General features: G+C 34.5%; 1 protein-coding gene across 7 annotated transcripts in view; it reads left to right on the top strand.

Moving 5' to 3' along the window:
- Window positions 1-18,299, top strand: part of PPP4R4 (protein phosphatase 4 regulatory subunit 4) — a 99,678-nt gene that overhangs the window by 57,354 nt on the left and 24,025 nt on the right. For 6 of the 7 annotated variants that reach the window (XM_033109270.1, XM_033109269.1, XM_033109271.1 and 3 more), the window contains 9 exons: window positions 2,108-2,214; window positions 3,026-3,133; window positions 5,511-5,632; window positions 7,913-8,035; window positions 9,050-9,219; window positions 9,557-9,676; window positions 11,677-11,754; window positions 12,623-12,706; window positions 13,301-13,483. In XM_033109270.1, coding sequence (XP_032965161.1) covers window positions 2,108-2,214; window positions 3,026-3,133; window positions 5,511-5,632; window positions 7,913-8,035; window positions 9,050-9,219; window positions 9,557-9,676; window positions 11,677-11,754; window positions 12,623-12,706; window positions 13,301-13,483 — 1,095 coding nt within the window. The remainder of the gene's footprint in view (window positions 1-2,107; window positions 2,215-3,025; window positions 3,134-5,510; window positions 5,633-7,912; window positions 8,036-9,049; window positions 9,220-9,556; window positions 9,677-11,676; window positions 11,755-12,622; window positions 12,707-13,300; window positions 13,484-18,299) is intronic. The other variant, XM_033109272.1, reaches the window with a different exon arrangement.

The following is an 18,299-nucleotide window of genomic DNA, read 5'->3' as shown; positions in this document are numbered from 1 at the left end:
GGTTCTGTGCTTAGCCACTTTTAACATTCTGATATATTTTCATTTCAGATTTTTCCCTATGTGTGGTTGCTGTTGGCCATATTAATCATCATATTGAATGTATATATGGTTGTTTTACACTTAGCATTATTTTCCTATGTTATTTTAAACTCATTTGGTAGTAGCTACAAAATATTTTACTTATTAGACATTTAAGCCTGTTTTCAGTATTTTATTAAAAATAAGACATTAATGAACATCTCTGTAGAGCTTTCCCTGTTTTTTACATAATTTCCTTAATTATGTCTTCCAAAAAAGTGAAATTACTGGGTCAGAGGGCATTAATATCCTTCAGGGTGTTGACAAGCAATATGAAAATGCGTTTCCCTGGACTTTTATCAGCAATAGTGTTCCAATTTAATTCGATAGGCCAAAAATGGAATTACATTTTAACTGGAATTTTTAAAATTATGCTGTGAATATTATCTCATGTACTACATTTTTATCTGTTTTGTTTATTCCTTTGGAATTGTCTGATTATATCCTTTGATCACTGTATGTGCTATTTATCTATCAGGGTTGCCAGTCCTTGGTTATATTTGTTGCAAATATTATTACCAATTTGTTGTTTGCTTTTTAATTTCCAACATTGTTCAACATACCCTTCTCGGAAACTTTTAGTAAATTATGATGAGAGAATAGGAAAATTAGAAAGGAAATTTGTTCTCTAATGAAATGATTTTTCATCCTGTGAGCATGATCCTGATATATATTTCTTTTCAAATATGTCCTGGTTGAAAAAAACAGTTATCTATCAGTATCCTCTGTGGAATTCGTGAAGAGTCTTTGTCCTTTCTTTGCTCTCAGTTTGTGGTCCTATCTCAATGCCAAAACACTTGCTTGAAAAATGGGAAGATTTACCCAGTTTTAAGGATGTTTGTATATTTGATGCCAAATATCTAGATGGTTACACATATTTAAGTGTTGAACGTAATGTTGATGTGTTATTTATATTTTTTGAAGAGGAATATATAGTAGAATGCAGTTTTTTACTCTAGAATACCATGTGTTATTTAACGTGATTTTTTAAGATTTTAAATATGCATTTTATTTTATTTCAAATATTTTACTTGTAAATTATATTTATCATTATGCATTCAGGAATTCTGTTTACTTTGTTGAGAGAAGGAAAACCGGTTGACCCTTTTATTAGATTCATAGAATTTTAGAACTTGGGGGGATCTTACTACGCCATCTTGTAATTTCCATTTTAAGTAGATGAGAAATCTTGGGATGAGAAATAGCAAGATGACCTGGGCAAATTAAAGAGCTAGGACCAGAATCAGGACCTGATCCTCATAGTTCTTTACAGTCTATCATGCTGTTGAGTTTTTGAGTGCCCAGTATATGCTTAATACAGTATTAGACTTGGGTTATTGTATTCAAATGACAGAATTGCTTAGTAGAATCTATTTGAAGCTATAATCTCTAATGTTTTGCATTCCTTTAGGCTAAATATAAAAATCTCTATGGAATAAAAATAAATTTCAGGGTAGCTGGTAATTAATTTGCTTTTTTCTTTTGAAAATGTATATTTCACAGTTATACTTTATGTCTGTACAGATCATTACAGACTTCGCCATAAGCTTTAATTCAATCTTTTTTGTTCCTGATGGTTTTTAATTTTGTAATTTATTACCATATATATATATAATAGCCAAAAAAATGTATATACATTTTAAGAAAGGAAAAAACTGTCTTAAAATTGTAATACTCAATATATACCGATAACAAAAGATGAATACAAGTCACGTTTGACTTCTGCAATTACAAGAGGTGCTCAAAGTGGTTACCTGTAGCGTAATTTTAATACAGTTTTTTCCTTTCTTAAAATGTGTTTACATTTTTTTGGCACCCTCTGTGTGTGTGTCTGTGTGTGTGTGTACGTACATTAACCTAGAACACAAGCAAAGTGATCAAGTTTATGAACAACTGTGCACCTCAAACTCTTATTCAGATTCTTTAAAACCATTTAGAACATTAAAATATTCTTTGAACAATATAGCTGACATTAGTGTCAAGAATATATAAAATTTTGTGAATTTGTTCTTTAAATCTTTCTCTTTAGATTTTGAACCCACTTGTTTCCAAGGCACAGCTTTCCCAAACAGTCCAGTCTCGTTTAGTTAGTTGTAAAATTTTAGGAAAATTGACCAACAAATTTGATGCCCATATGTGAGTATTTGGATTAACTTTTGTCTATTTTATTAAATTAAATTGATTTAAAAATGTATAATAACTGTGTGACTAACAGTTATATTAGATTTGTATTATTCCATACTGCATACAAATTTAGCTGTTTTAACTTTATAGAATCCTTAGAAGTCTGCTTATTCAGATGCATTTCTTCTTGATCTCATGGCTTTTCAAAATCAATAAGGTTAACTTTTCTTCTGTTTCCTATCTTGCTCTACCTGTCACATACCTAGTATAGTTTTGAGGATAAAATGGCATAGACTTCAAAAGTTGGTAAAAATGACATAAAATTAGTTTTTCTGCTTTCTTCCATTATTGCTATAATTCATTATTTTGAGTAACACATTTTATTTTGAGATGAGAATATTTATAATTTGTATGCTACTCTCTGCCCAGATGATAAATCCCAAAGGGAGAAATGGAATGGTGTGTAATTATGACACAAGAGTAAAATATAAAGTGGAAGAATAATTTTGGTTGATGGTTGCTAGAATCAGATATTCCACTTGCCTACAGCTTTTTGTCTTAGCTAGAATGTTTAACTGTCAATCTAAAATTAACCATTATTTTAAAAAGACTCAGTCACATACATAATTTACAAGTAGTTGATGATAACATCCAAATGTAATCACATGTGTAAAAATACATTGTAAATCATAAAGCTTTATATTAAAGTATTAATATATTTGTTATTAAGCTAACATTTTAAGGATAATTGTTTGAAAATATTAATTATTCTGTTGTTCTAAAACATTCATCTATTTGCATGTTTCTTTCCTCCCTCTATAAGCATTAAAAGAGAAATACTTCCCTTAGTCAAATCGCTCTGTCAAGATGTAGAATATGAAGTTCGATCTTGTATGTGTCGGCAATTAGAAAATATAGCTCAGGGCATTGGGTAAGTATACTTTCAATTTCTATGTCATATTCTTATTTCTGGATTGCAAACATGCATATCCTCTTCATGTATTCCATGAAAACATGCCATTGAAAGGCTAAACTTTATATCATCTTAACAATGATCATAACAAGTACCTCCTAATGTGTCTGGATTAAGAGATAAAAGTGGAAATCCTTCACACGGTGGTAGGCATTCAAGTCATGTTCACTTCTTTTCTTCTCACCTGAGGTTACTCAGCTGTCATTCCAAATGCCTAGATCCAGGAAGGGAAAATGTCACGATATAAAAAGTGTGCACTTGTATTTACTAGGAATCGATTCCCTAATTTTGATCTCAGAACCAACTTTTCATGATCGGTCTTCTAAGGCTAAGCTGACTCGGGGTCGTTGTGGGCCGTAATTAATTCAGCTGTACTCAGATCTGGGTTCCTTCGTCAGGATCAGAACCTATTGGGAGAGTGTGCTGTTGTCTTTTTGTAGTCTACTTTTTTGTCATCTGATATTTGCCACTGTTAAAAATGGGCAGGTCATTGTGTATTCACATCAATAGTTCTGAAAATTAATTCAGGATTATCGTTTAAGGATTAATTTACAGAAGGAAAACTAGAAAGAATCCACCTAGCTTATGTAAAGTGCTTATGTAAAGTACCTGGCACATAGTGAATATTAGCTAAGTGTCTACTTCTATTATAATTTCATAAATTTTGACATAAACAACTAATTCCTCAGACTCATCTCTGAAAATGGAATAAAATAGGTAAAAAGTAAGCAAAATTTTATGTCTTGTGGAATTCAAAGACTAACTTTATGCTTCTCGCAGTAGTACTTGAAGTTTTCCTGAATCTTTGCAATAATGCAGTTGATCATTAACTTTTTCAATTTCATTGGCAAAAGTAATATTTCACTATTGTTTTTGCAAATGTTTCATATTCAATAACTGTCTGTCTACTTGACTATATATATCTTGCTAAACTCTAAGCCCCTGGGACACAGGATTGTATCTTTTTCATTGTTACATCAGCCACATGTAATCTAGTGCTTACTTAAGGCAGTTGCTCATATATGTTCATTAAATGAATATATTTCTCTGACAACTAATGAAGTTGAACAATGAGGCTGAATATATGGTTATTAGCCACTGGTCTTTTTATGAAGTATATGGTCATTTTCTTTGCCCATTTGTCACAATGTAAGAGTCGAGGGGAAATAAGGCAGCATGGCAGACCAACACGTATAGGATGCAAATAGTTCCCTTTCTTTAGTTTCTCTTAGCAAATTGGATTATAGTGGAGTGATTTTTTTCAGGAAGTATGTGCGGATTGTATCCTCCCTAAGTTCGTGTATTCATGAGAATATCTTTCTCTTGCTTTCAAATGTAAATTCCACCCTGGCTCGGGCAGATTTCTAAGTTATAGCCATTCTACTAAAATCCCTTCTGGCATTTAAGTATATGGAACAGAAGTCTGAGGACAGCCTGATCCTATTGTCTTTGTAGAAATCCAGTTTTATCAGCCTACATGCTAGTAATTACAACCTAACCCTCCATGGTGTCACAAGGGAGTAAGATATATGGTCAGGGATAATGACATGAATGAAATAGGCAGGTTGCCCAGATGGCCAAGCAGGAATCCTGGGGTCTGGTTGTGTGATATGAATCTACTCAGGGGCTGGCTCTGATTTGTTGTCATCTGATGGTAGCTGTCTGCTCCAGCTTAAGTACTGTTGAAGATGATCCTGAGTTCTGTGGTTGGCCAAAACAACACACCAGCACCAGCATTTCAAGAACCCTCACTTATTTGTGCCTTTTCCATTGGCCTGTTCTAAGGAGGCTGGGCCAGAAGACGTACTGGACACGCAGTCATCTCCATCTCTCTTTTCACGAGATGAAGTTGCCTCTGGTGTTCTTACGTAGCCATCCCCGACATGGTCCCCCTTCATCAACAGCCTTCCAATCTGATAAAAGAAAAAAAACATGGACAGAGGCAAGAGCCAACTATCAGCCCCATCAGATCTGAATTCTACTATCTGCCTCAACAAAGACGATCACAAATCTGTTTTGCTATAGTTGCTTAAAACGAAAAAGTGTATTATAATTTGTATAACTATATTAGAAACTAGCCATTTAGATCTCTGTAGGTAATAATATTGTGCTGGGGAAACTAGAGTTGATTTAAGTAATTTTTCAGTTACTATTAATGTTTCTTATGTTTATATCATGCTTTCTCAGCCAGACTGCAAGTTTCTGGAAAGCAGGAGCTATGTGTTTATTTTTCCTATTTTCTATAGCATCTAACCCAGCAAGTGACTTGTTATTAGTAAGTTCTTGCTACAGATTTATTGATTTGCTTTATTTTCTTCCACTGCTTATTGTGCAGGACAGAACTTACAAAAAGCGTGGTGCTCCCTGAATTAATAGAACTCTCTAGGGATGAAAGCAGCAGTGTGCGGCTTGCAGCATTTGAAACTTTGGTTAATCTGCTTGACATATTTGATACAGGTAAATCTTCATGTGGATGCATCTTTGCTTCTAAAAGCAGTGCTTTCCCTTAGGTTTTGTATCACTAATAAGGAGGAAAGATAGATGCAGGACAGGGTTTCTTATGCTAAGTTTCATGATGAATGTTCAGTTTCGCTTCCTGTCTCTTTTTTTATGGCCATTTTTCTTTTGGTGCCCTCTCTTCTGCCCCTTTTACCCTCATAGCACCCCCAGTATTGCTACATATTCCATACCTCTCTCTTTTCTCTCATCAAAATTTAACTGACCTGTGTGTAGGACTAAAAATTTGGCTTGGTCATTAACCTGTAACTTGCTCAGCTAATTGACCCTAAGAAAGATCTTGATTAAAACAATATTTAAATTAGTTTCCTCTCCTTAGTATTTTAATGTTAGAAATCTCATGGCTCTCAGGAGAAATTTGGAATGGGGAATTTGAGTGGGAATGAGTAAGGAGGTATTTCTTAGTATTGTGCAAATCAAATCACAAAGACAATCAGCTGTTCTGCTGAGTATTGTGCAAATCAAATCACAAAGACTCTTGACTGATGCTGGACTTTGGTTTATCAGTAAGCATTAACCATTTTGATAGGATGGAATTCAGAGGGCTAAATGTCAAGTACTTGGGTGCAAAACGCTATTGTGTAATTGCAGGATTACAGTTGTTTGGATTAACATTTTATCTGAAGTGGGAGAGCCTTTTAAGGATTATTGCAATGTAGACAATTATGTATGAAGTTACAGAACAGTCATTTAGGCCATATGACAAGTTTATAGGAGTAAAGGCGGATAGGCTATAGGAGTAAAAACTGCAGTGCACAGTGAATGGCCGACGGGCTGAATGAATCTACTTGTCTTAATAACGAGGCACCCCCGACAACCAAACTAGAAACTGGACATCATCTTCGATCTCTTCCCCTTCTCTGCTCCACACTTGGTTGTCACCAATTTGGGCCTAACCTGTGTTCATGGCTTTATTTCCTGCCATTCTTTCCTACTTCTCTGGTATCTGGTGATCCAGCCACACTTGCCGTTATGTTGGCATTCCAAATTCTTTCACACCTTAGCTTTTCCACATACTCTTTATCTCCCTATGTTTTTTTCCCTTCCCTGTATTTTTCTCCTAGCCTGCTTCTCTTTCTTCAGTGCCCAGATCAAATACGTTTTCCTCTCTGATGTTTTCCCAAATCCCTTATACTAGGGATTGGCAAACTATGGCCCATTGGCCAAATCCTGCTGCCAGCGGGTTTTGTCAGTGAAGCTGATTGGAACATAGCCAGGCCCACCTGTAGTGTCTGCAGCTATTTCTGTACTACACTGACAGTGTTGAGTAGTTTGGACAGATAGACTGCAGAATCTAGAATGTTTACAAAAAAGGTGTGCTGACCCCTACCCTAGACCAACTCTGAAAATGTGATCACTATCACATTGTCTGATGATATTTTTTGTGTTTGGTTTCTTTGCTGGTGTGAGTTTCTCAAGTTCAAAGGTCAGTCATTATTCATCTTTCTACTTCTATTTAATACGATTGTTTTATAGAAATTTAATAAATGTTTATTAAATTAATGCCATTTAGTTAAGACAGTAGATGTGGTATTGAAATGTGATGATAGTAACAGTAATAATAATACTAATAAGCACTTAATGTTTTCACATCCTTAATAAAGTAGTAATTTGTTTCTGGAAGAATAGGAGAATTATGGAAAATGCAGAATATTTAGAATCAAGACTTAAATGTTACTAATCTGTCAGAAACTTCTGACTTAAGCATACATACTCAAAAAAAATCAACTTTTTAAAGAAGATTCATTTAAAAAATAAAAGTGAAGAAATTCACTATACAGAACTTATCACCAGCTAACTTAATTTCAATCAGAAAGCTGCAGCATGGGAGGAGATGTATACAAAAGAGAGTCAGAAAGATTTTCTGTGTCTGCTTCTCATCTGTTGATATTAGTGGTATTAGAATTCTTTTAGTTGTTCAGACTCAAAACTGCAGTCAGCTTAGCTTTTCAATTTGTAATCACTATATTCTATTCCCTATGGCCCACAGTGTAGGGTCCAAACCCCTAAGCCCGGCAGTCAAGTTTTTGATAATGTAAGCTGTCTTCTGACTTCTTCTTCACCACATACCTCCATCATGACTAATTTTCAGATATGTCCTATTACTACATGGCTAGCATGGTAATCTTTCTTTCTGGAATTTGTGTATATGTATTAATTTCCAAGTGTGCAGTGTGGGCAGTGGATCTAAAGTATGTTTTATTTTGTTTTGTTTTCCAGATGACAGAAGTCAAACTATACTTCCCTTAGTGAAATCATTTTGTGAAAAATCTTTCAAAGCAGATGAATCAATTCTCATTTCCTTATCGTTCCATTTAGGAAAACTATGCCATGGCCTATACGGTATGATGCATCCTAAGAATTTCAAGATTATAAATATTTTTTTCCTTTTTCTTCCACCTCAGCCAGTAAACTTGAGCTCTTCAGTTGTAAAACCTATCCTTTAAGTGTGTAAAATCTTAAGAAGTCTTAGAATTTTGATAGCATAATTTAGAACACATTTAGGAATGACTTTTTCGCTACTAAAACCTATTTGAAAGAATAATGACGGAGTGAAGTAGGTATAGCCCTTTAAATTTCTGAATATTTTATATTTATGTAACAGTTGCTATACGATAATAGATACTCAGGTATATTAACTATTGGTGCATAGTAAGTATGCTATTATTAACCATTTGTTGAATAATTAACATATCATGTGAAAAGTTCAGCTTAGAATGTAGAATAATACCCATAACTCTTGGCATTTTGAACATATTACTCAGCTCTTAGCTTACTATAATAATGTAAGCGTCAATTAAGTATAACTATCTACCATAGTAAAACATCTTTTAATGTGGATTGTAGACTTTTAATGGGCGGTTGAAAAAATGTATTGCAATATATGATGAGTTCCTAGGTCCCTAAGGTAGTTAATGAATGTGGAACCAGTCCATTGATCAAAATATTTTGAGTTTACTTTGCCTTCTTCAGATTCAATTTTTAAGCTCCTCTGCAGACACATATACATGTCTTTTCTGCAGGCAATTTTTGAATATTTACCATAATATTAGTATTATAGTGACTTGTTAGTGGTCTACAGTATGATCTATGCTGTAGAAATTAATGCAGGCATAATTCCTGCATTGCATAGTTTATACTACTAAAATTAAAATATTATTAAAATTAACATAAAGTAAAACAGTAGACCCATTGGATTTCTTCATAATTGTTACTCTTTCCTCCTTTTTGCTTTTATTTATGATCTCTAACCATTTATTTAAATATTTGGTTCCAATTATGTTTTTATTGTACTTTTCTCTTTTTAATTTTTGTTTTCAATTAAGGTATTGAGCAAAGGTTTTACATTTGTTTTAGGAATTTTTACTCCCGATCAACACTTGAGATTTTTGGAGTTTTATAAGAAACTTTGTACATTGGGTTTGCAACAAGAAAATGGACACAGTGAAAACCAGTTTCCTTCCCAGATTCTAGAGCAGGAGAAGAAATATATTTCAGTGAGGAAGAACTGTGCTTATAACTTTCCGGTAATAAATTATGTATTTGTGTTGACTAAGCATTTTGATTATTACTTAAAATTATGTAAATAGACAGCATTAAAGAATATTGCCATTTTTGACACTTGGTGCTTAGCAATATGTCTGGTATATACAGTAGGTACCAAGTAAATATTGGTGTCATTTATATTTACCTCTATGTGCAAATAGAATTATATGCATGCATTTGGATCCTCCAGATATGATTTCTACCTAAATTATGACTCAGAGGACATGATTTCAATTTAAGTGAAATGGTTGTAGCAGTAGGTATTGATCCATGTTTTTCTCTCCTTTCCACTCATCTTCTCCCTTCCACCTCCACCAGGCCATGATTGTTTTTGTTGATCCTAAAAACTTCCACATGGAACTCTATTCTACATTCTTCTGCCTTTGTCATGACCCTGAAGTACCAGTCAGATACACTATTGCTATTTGCTTTTATGAAGTAAGTCTGAAGAAGTCATACCACTTTACGTTTGTTGTTAATTCTGTGTACACTAGATAATTTTTGGATATTCTGTACACTTCTGTTTACAGATATATTATAAAATACAGGTTCCATATCTCTTTCATATTCTAGTCCTAAATCTTATTTTAAAATTCTCATATTTTTTTTAGAATGTTTACAGAATTCATTCACATAAATATTATATTTTTATCACTTATTAGTCCAGTCATTCAATATATTGCTACTAAGTGCTTACCTTACGTTGACATTGTGGTGTGAATGTGGGTGCTGCAGATTTGGAAGTAAAATCAGTTTTTATATGCTTTATAATATTTATATTTAAGTTTGTACCTAAGCTTACGAACTTGAGAACAAGTGGAAAATTGAGAGATTGGTTATTTAAATTTATTGTTTTTACTACAAATGTATCATATTTTTGAGCATAGCTTTTAGATTCAGCTATTACAACAACTCTCCATAATGTAAGCGCAAAAGTGAGTTGAAACTTTTATGATGGATTTAATTAGCTTTTTAACCCTTGAGGCTGAAATTTGGGGCATGTTTCTTGAAGGATCACAGTAAGTATGTGTATGCTTATAATTGCGGTAAACATGTATAAACTATAACTTGTCCACTTCAAAACTGTGACATAAAAATCTCTTTATGATTGGCATAATAAAATATTTCCTTTCTTTGTAAGAGGTATAATAAATACTGTTATCCTCAACGAGAGTTTTTCATCCCCTTCCTTGCACTGTAGTCCTATGTCAAAGAATTGTTAGATTGACTGAGAGTGTGTAAGATAGCCACAGCATCATTATAAATGTTACTTAAGATTCTGTCAGCTGTTGAGTGATAGTCTTTGCTTCTTTTGAATAACATTTTTTTCTGGTATGAATGAAATAGATGTTCATTGTGCAGAACCTAGGAAATATTTCCTTTAAATGGTATAATTAATTAACATAATTCCAGCATTGCACAGTTAAATCATTTTGAAAATATATGTATAGAAATCTGTTTTTGGAGGAGAGAGAAGGCAGAGGGCACTGGCCAGCCGAGTGACAGGAATGAGTGGAAATCATGGATCTAGTTATTTGCTAGACGACTAGTTTCCTTGTTCTCACAATCGTACCCTGTAGGGAGGCTAATAGTGATACTCAACCCCGGTCTACACTGGTGGATTTAAACTTTCCGAACAGTGTTATTGTGAGGTTCCGATAATTACTTTAGTATGTTCTGACTTTATTCTTGTTTATTATTTTGAAAATATTTCCAACAGGTTAAAAGCAACCCTGTAGAGCACAGGTTTTAAAACATTTTCTTTAGTAGGAACCCTGTTTTCAAACAAACCTTTACTCAGAAGCCCAATATGTAAATAAATAAGTACATAAATGAAGGTGAAGTGGCAACTGGTGAATCTACTGTTGTGTTTTCCTGGAGGGGAAAGAAATACTTTCACAAAGGAGCTGGGTTAGTCTAGACTCTCCCAGCTCCTCTCAGGCTGAAGTCTTTGATGGGAAAAGCCTTCAGTGTTTTGCTTGCTTAGGTGTTCTCTCCATCACCATGTCACTCAGGCCTTCAGTAGAATTTGCCTCTTTGGGAAGCTCTGAACCCGGATACTGCTTGTAAGCGTGGGATATCCTGTCAGACCCTGATGGCTGCTGTAAGACTTCCCAGCATAAACTAGAGGCATCCATGGCTGCATTATTGCTTGTGATATCAAAGTTATGACTGATAAGTTCATTTTTCTGCACTTTCCACCCCTGTATGTTCATTCCCCACTCTCATATGTCATATACTCCAGTGTGTTATGAAGCAGACTAAAAAGCAGATTATGTATGCAATTAATTTTTCTAGAAATCTAATTTTAGATTTATGTTGTAACCTAATTTCATTTTAGAAGAAGTATCTAACAGGGATGTATTTTTTAAATTATTATTATAACCTTTATATGTCTAGTAGTCTCAAATCTGAGAGACTTTATTGCTACATTTTAGGTGTCTAAACTTCTGAATTCTGGAGTATATTTAATACATAAAGAACTAATAACATTATTACAAGACGAATCACTGGAGGTAATATCTTCTTACTCTTTGACTTTTACTTCTGTTTTTGTTAAGTCTGAATATACAAATGCCTTTTCCCCTTCTACTTCTTGGGAATTGAATGAACACTTTCAGCTGACTAGCCCTAGAAGTTTCAAGTCAACGTATTACTGTATCATAGACTGGAAATTGGGAAGATCTTCAAAAAAATATTAGGTTTTAAAATATATTCAGCTTTAAAAAATATATGTGTGTATATTTGTTAAGGACAATTTTGGAAATACCAAAAAGTAGACAGACAAGAGTGCCTTTAGTTCTAATCACTGTTACTATGTTGTGTTTTTTTCATTTTTTTCTATATAAATGTTTTTATTTTACACAATTGTAATCATATGATATGTCACATTTTATATCTCTTTTTCTCATTGTTTGGGGAGTATACTTGTGAAAGATTTGCAATACTTTATCTTGATGCTGTATTTAGTATATCCTATGTACCTAAATGACTATTAGTTTGCTAATGTGCAGCTCACCAACATTAGACATGAGTGAGGGTGTTGTCTGACTTAAACTCTGCTTTTCAAAAGGTTTTGAGAATGTTGGTTGTGTAGAAGTAGCTGTTTCAGATGGAGACTATTTGAACAATATCAAGAGGCAGATATAATAATCTCTTTTGATAGTTTGCGAGTTTGATAGTGATAGATGTTTTGATCAATGCAGTTGATCATGTTTCTAAAACCCTCCAGCAAGAAGATACAAGAAAAGTAAGAAACTAGAAACCTCCAAAATGTTGTTTGGTAAATAACACTATTTCTATGTAGTAATTGACATGTGACATTAACTAGTGTGAAAAAGCCGTAATAATCACTGTAAGAGTAATCAATATCTCTATTAAAAGGTACTAGATGCTCTTATAGATCATCTTCCAGAAATCCTGGAACTTATGTCTGCGGGTGGAGAAAGCAGTGCCCAAGACAGTAAGGTAAATCCCATGTAGCAAAACGTCTCTGAACGTTGTATTACCTTACACTACAGCGTTGTTGGTGAGGAATCAATAAAAAGGTGTATGGGAAGCGTTTAAAATAGTGCTTGCTACATAGTAGGTACTCAGTAACTGTCTGTTGGAGTTTGAACAGCTTGAATTTCCTCCTCAATTCTTGTATTATCATGATTCTTATTTATTGTCCTTGGAGTTGACAGTCATATTTCCAGTTTTTATTCACATTAATTACAATTCCAAGAATAGCAACTAGTGAGGACAAAAGGATAGGAATTTAGAAGGTCAAAGTGTGCTGACAATGAAATTTAATAAATTTTACTTTAATTAGAAGGGTTGTGAGTCCCAATCTCTATTTCAAAATTTTGTTTCCAGTAGTTATAAATTTTACTTATGGATTTTTTAAAAAGTATTTGATGTAGTCAGATTATGATCTCCCTGTGGCAACTGAGATGATGCCCAAGTTCTGAAATGAATAAGAACATCTCCCTCCCCAGGGTGTTGTCAGCCGAATAATTTGACTGAAGGCTGCAGTTGATTTATTTATCACTGCTTTTTTTGGTGTGTTTTCTTTCTCAGTTTTCATCTCTGCCTGACTTGATTCCAGCACTCACAGCCGCTGAACAGCGAGCTGCAGCCTCTCTGAAATGGAGAACTCATGAGAAGCTACTACAGAAATATGCCTGTCTGCCACATGTCATATCAAGTGACCAGATTTATTACCGTTTCTTACAAAGAATGTTCACAATCATGATGACAAATGTGAGTCCAATACCTTTTATCTTCTTCTTTTGAACTTGCACCTGATTTTGGAATTGCTGCCAAATGTTTACAGTCTTGAAATAATACAACAAACTGAGTTCACTGCATTGTGCCTGGAAGGACGTTATCTTGCCAGGTCCCTGAGGAGGGAACTCAGGTTTCCCTTAGTTTCTCCACTAGTTCTCCCTTTGATCATCTTCTACCCAGCTGGAGAAAGGAATGAACAACAGGTGGTACCTTCACTTCCCCTGTGTTTCCATACTGCCAGGGAGAGTGTAAATAGACTCCCTTCAAACTTGACGCACTTCTCCAGGGGAAGGTTGACAGGAGCCAGTGATCTCGACTGCAAAGTGTACCTTCTGCTCTTACGTATACCTCTTATGTGTCGTAGCCTCAGTGGCTACCTCAGCCCTGCCATTTTGCCAAGGCCTCCCATAAGCCCCTTAATGTTAGTTCGGTTACTTTTAAAAAATAATCCCTAAAGAGGGGCTATGTAACAGATAAAGTTTATACCAAAAACATGGATGCGCTACTAAGAATAACCTTAAAGTCAGAATCAAAAGCAGGGGGAAAAAAAGAGTTGTGCTCAAACTTCCCCTAAGTAAGTTGTCTACCGTTTTCACAAGAATTTCCAGAGAGGATTATTTAACCCACAGTTCACTGTACAGTTAGGATGACATCCTATTACCATTTTTTGAAGTAGAAGAATTTCCATATAATGTGTACATTTTAGAAACCATTAAAAAAGTACTTCAAAGTCTCACTGTTCTCAATAAAAGGGAGATAATGAAATCCAGCAGCCATTTCAAAAACCCAAATCAGTTTTAGCTTTAAAGATTAAAAAGAGGAAAAAAATGACATTACTGGTATCATTTACAACTTAGATGAAAAAAGCATAGACTTACATTTCATGAACTAACACTTCTACAAGCTTATTTCATGTGTCAAAGTAAAGCCTAGAGGATGAAGGTTACATTATAGATACAATAATCTTAACAAGTGGTTTTGACGGCAGTAGCGTCCTCATCAGAGGACAGTGCGCGAGTGCACCACATAGGAATTCCACACAAAATTGAGCAGAATTTATTAATTATTTTATTCGGAAATTACTTATTTGAATGCCTGTTATGTGTCAAGTACCGTTCTAAGACGTAGGGCTGCAGAAGTGAACAGGACAGAATGCTGCTTTGATGGAACTTGCATTCTAAAGAGGTGGTGGTGTGGGGAATGATAGATAATAAAATAAGTGAATGTATTACAGGAGTTGATAAATGCTATGAAGTTGATCTTAATTGTTTGTATCAGCCGATTTACTTAGTCAGCCTGTTTGTGTTTAGAAACTAAGAATGATAATTATTCCACATTTTTAGCTTCTCTTATTAGGAAAGAAAAATGATTTACAACATAGGAGTGTGAACAAAATACTGTTAAGCCCAAGAGATCTGTTTTTCTGTTTTCTTTTGCAAGGAGGTAATTCCACACTTAAAAGAAGATACATGATGATTATAGCACATTTTCCACGATGAAAGAAGACACGTATATTTGGTTCAGTATTCTCTGGAGAAAAGATTTATGTTTTCAGTTCCTTATCTAATGGTCATAACATTCATTCATTCATTTAACAAAATGTATTGAACACTTACGACATGCCAAGTAATATTCTGGATGCCAGGAATACAATAGTGAATGAAAGGGACAAAGGGCCTTATTCACGTAAAACCTTACATTCCTTTAGAGATAGGCAGTATACCAACACGTACGCATAGCACGTCAGGGATGAAAAGGACAGTGAGGAACTGTAAAGCAGGGCGGAGGGGAAGAAAGGAACTGAGGGCAGAAGGATGCTATTGTGGATGCAGTGATCTGGAAGAAGTCCTCTCTGAGCAAGTATGCTTCACGCACAGGCTGGAGCAAAATAAGAGAGTGACCACGTGGATGCCTGAAGGGCGAGTGGGCCACACAAAGGGAACAGTGAATGCAACTGTGTGATACAGGGATGCTTGGCCGTGTGAGGAGCAGCTAGGTCATTGTGGCGAGTGGTGCGGAGAGAGGAGGCTTGGAGGCCCTGACGTGGAATCTAGATTGTGTTCTCTGATGCAAGGGAAAGCTTTGGAAGGTTTCGAATAGAGGAATGACAGAAGCTAACTTTTTCCTCCTTTTGTTATGAAAAAGTTTTAAAGATACAGAAAGGCTGAGAAAATATTCTGATGATCCCTCATATGCCCATCACCTAGGTTTAACAATCGTTAACATTTTGTCCTACAGATGCTCCTCGACTTCCGATGGGGTTACAGCCCAATCCATCAGTTGAAATGCATTTAATACACCGAACCTACCAAGTATCGTAGCTTAGCCTCGCCTATTTTAAACGTGCTAAGAACGCAGACGTTAGCCTACAGTTGGGCAAAATTATCTAATGCAAAGCCTATTTTACAATAAAGTGTTGAATATCTTACAATTTACTATGTGCATTGCTTTCGCACCATTGTGAAGCTAAAAATCCTAAGTCAAACCATCACAAGTCGGGATTGTCTGTGTTTGCTTTTTCTGTTTCATCGTGGTGAAGAATTTTAAATTATAAATATCATTATATTTTATCTCTAAACATTTCAATACTCATTTCTAAAAAAAGGACATTCTCCTATATAATCACAATACAATTATTACGTTTAACAAAAGTATTCTTTAATGTCATTTAATATCGAGCCATATTAAAAATTTTACCAATTATCTTCCAAATGTGTTTTACAGTTGTTTTATTCCATGTAGGGTCCCATTGAGATCTCTATATTGCCTTTCGTTGTTACGTATCTTAATTCTCTTTTAATCCAGAACAGATTCTCTTCTACCCCTTTCCCCACTTTTTCTTGATGTTGAATTTGGAAAAGACTTAGTTGTCCTGTGGAATATTCCAACTCTGTATTTGTCAGCTTGCTTCTTCATGGGATTAATTTGTTCATCTAGTCTCCATACTTCTTGTAAACTAGAAGTTAGAGCTAAGGGCTTGCTGAGTTTTAAGTTAAACATGTATTATGTATTTATGACATGTATTTATGACAAGAATACTTCATAAATGCTGCTGTGTATTTTATATTGCATCGTATCTGAATGGTGAGTATCTGTAAGTGAGCTAAGGTTAGCTGTGCAGGTGGTGACTGCTCTATTTATTCACTTCAAAATTATGAGTTCTCCCTTGTGATTTGCACTGTAATCTGAAGCTGACACCCAATTTCCCACCCACCTTTTACCCATTACTTTTAGGATTCCATTGATGATCTTTGCCTGAGTCAGTTATTTCATTAGAACTTGCAAAAGAGTGATTTTTAAAAATTCTATCATGTCTTCTACATTTTGATGACGTTCTTCTGTGAAGAAATGTCCTTCTTCATCCACTTGGGCTATTTGATTACACTGAAACACGTTTCGGAATGTAAAGACGGGATTAATTCTTAATTCTTTCCCTCTATCAATTTTCAGAGCCAGGAGTTGGTGCAGTAGCCACTTTCAGTGGTAACAAATGAATTTTGTTTTTGTCTCTCTTTTAGATTTCATTTTTTATTAAATAATGTTTTAATCAATTGCAGTCATTATTTGCTCAAATTGTTACAACTTCTTCAAGCTTTCTTTTATGTGCTTTTGATCTGATTACACTTATCTTTGATTTCTGGCCCAAAAGATAACTTACCTTTCATGATATATATTATATACTGTGAGGTACAAAATATACGTATTTTCATATGACTAGTTATATATGCATTTAAAATTCTATTAGCATACACAAAATGAAAGAAAAGAATAACATGCTTTTATTTAGTTCATTTATCTAAAATTCATTTTTCTTAATTCTGGTGGTATTTCTGTTCATGTGTATTTCTTAAATTTCCTGTTTTAATTTATAGTAAACGTTCTCTTTTTCCATTCAACAGATTAAAAACACCACCCAGAATAGTACCCAGTACAATGGAAATAGCTTGTATAAAATATGAGACGAGGTAGCAGGCAATACTTTCTTAGCGATGTAAAGTTTTATTCTACTTGCATTTCAAGATTCCCCACTATAATAATCTGAATCTTCAAGAATTGAATATTATGATATTTATGTGTAAGTCAAGGCGGTGAACATGAATTTATACTGGACACAATATATCTGGTTAAAAGATTTTTCTCTAATAAATAGCTTGAACCCAAACCCAGTAAAGATGGATGGGTCAATTCAGTGAGAACTAAGGTTCTGCCCAGTGATATGACAGAATTTCAAAGGACAATGGAGTTTTAAACACTGTAAGAGTGATTGACATGGTGTCCTTTGGATTCTAAATTTTATCTGTGTCATGGACTAGGGACCTCAATGAATGACATTGAGGTTGAAGAGCCAAAAGTGCAACAGAAGGATTGAAAAATATACGTGATCATGGGATCTCGAAATATTTTATTTAGCAGTGGTATGTTTTTGGTGATGTACCTGACACAGGGTATGATCTAGCAAATGTTTGTTGAATAAATGAGTGACAAGGTCCAGGGAATGGCTAAGAGAATCGGTGGCTATGATGTATTTGGGGAGATTGTCACGTAAGATGAAGTGGCAAGAAAATGAGAGTTACATATAAATCAAGTCTGGAGGATTTGCATATGACTATGCCACATTAAATTAACTTTGCAATGTGATGTGATAGTTGATTTGCCTGAATCATATTAACATTAAATTATGAGGGCACTACGAGAGGGATATGAGCTCAGTGATTTGAGATGCAGATAACACTGTTCTTACTTTTACCCAATAACTTAAAATTGATTTATGGGGCCAGGTTATTTAGAA

The sequence above is a fragment of the Rhinolophus ferrumequinum genome, chromosome 6 (assembly GCF_004115265.2).
Source record: "Rhinolophus ferrumequinum isolate MPI-CBG mRhiFer1 chromosome 6, mRhiFer1_v1.p, whole genome shotgun sequence".
NCBI classification, from domain to species: domain Eukaryota; kingdom Metazoa; phylum Chordata; class Mammalia; order Chiroptera; family Rhinolophidae; genus Rhinolophus; species Rhinolophus ferrumequinum.
This window is presented reverse-complemented; position numbering and strand designations above follow the sequence as displayed.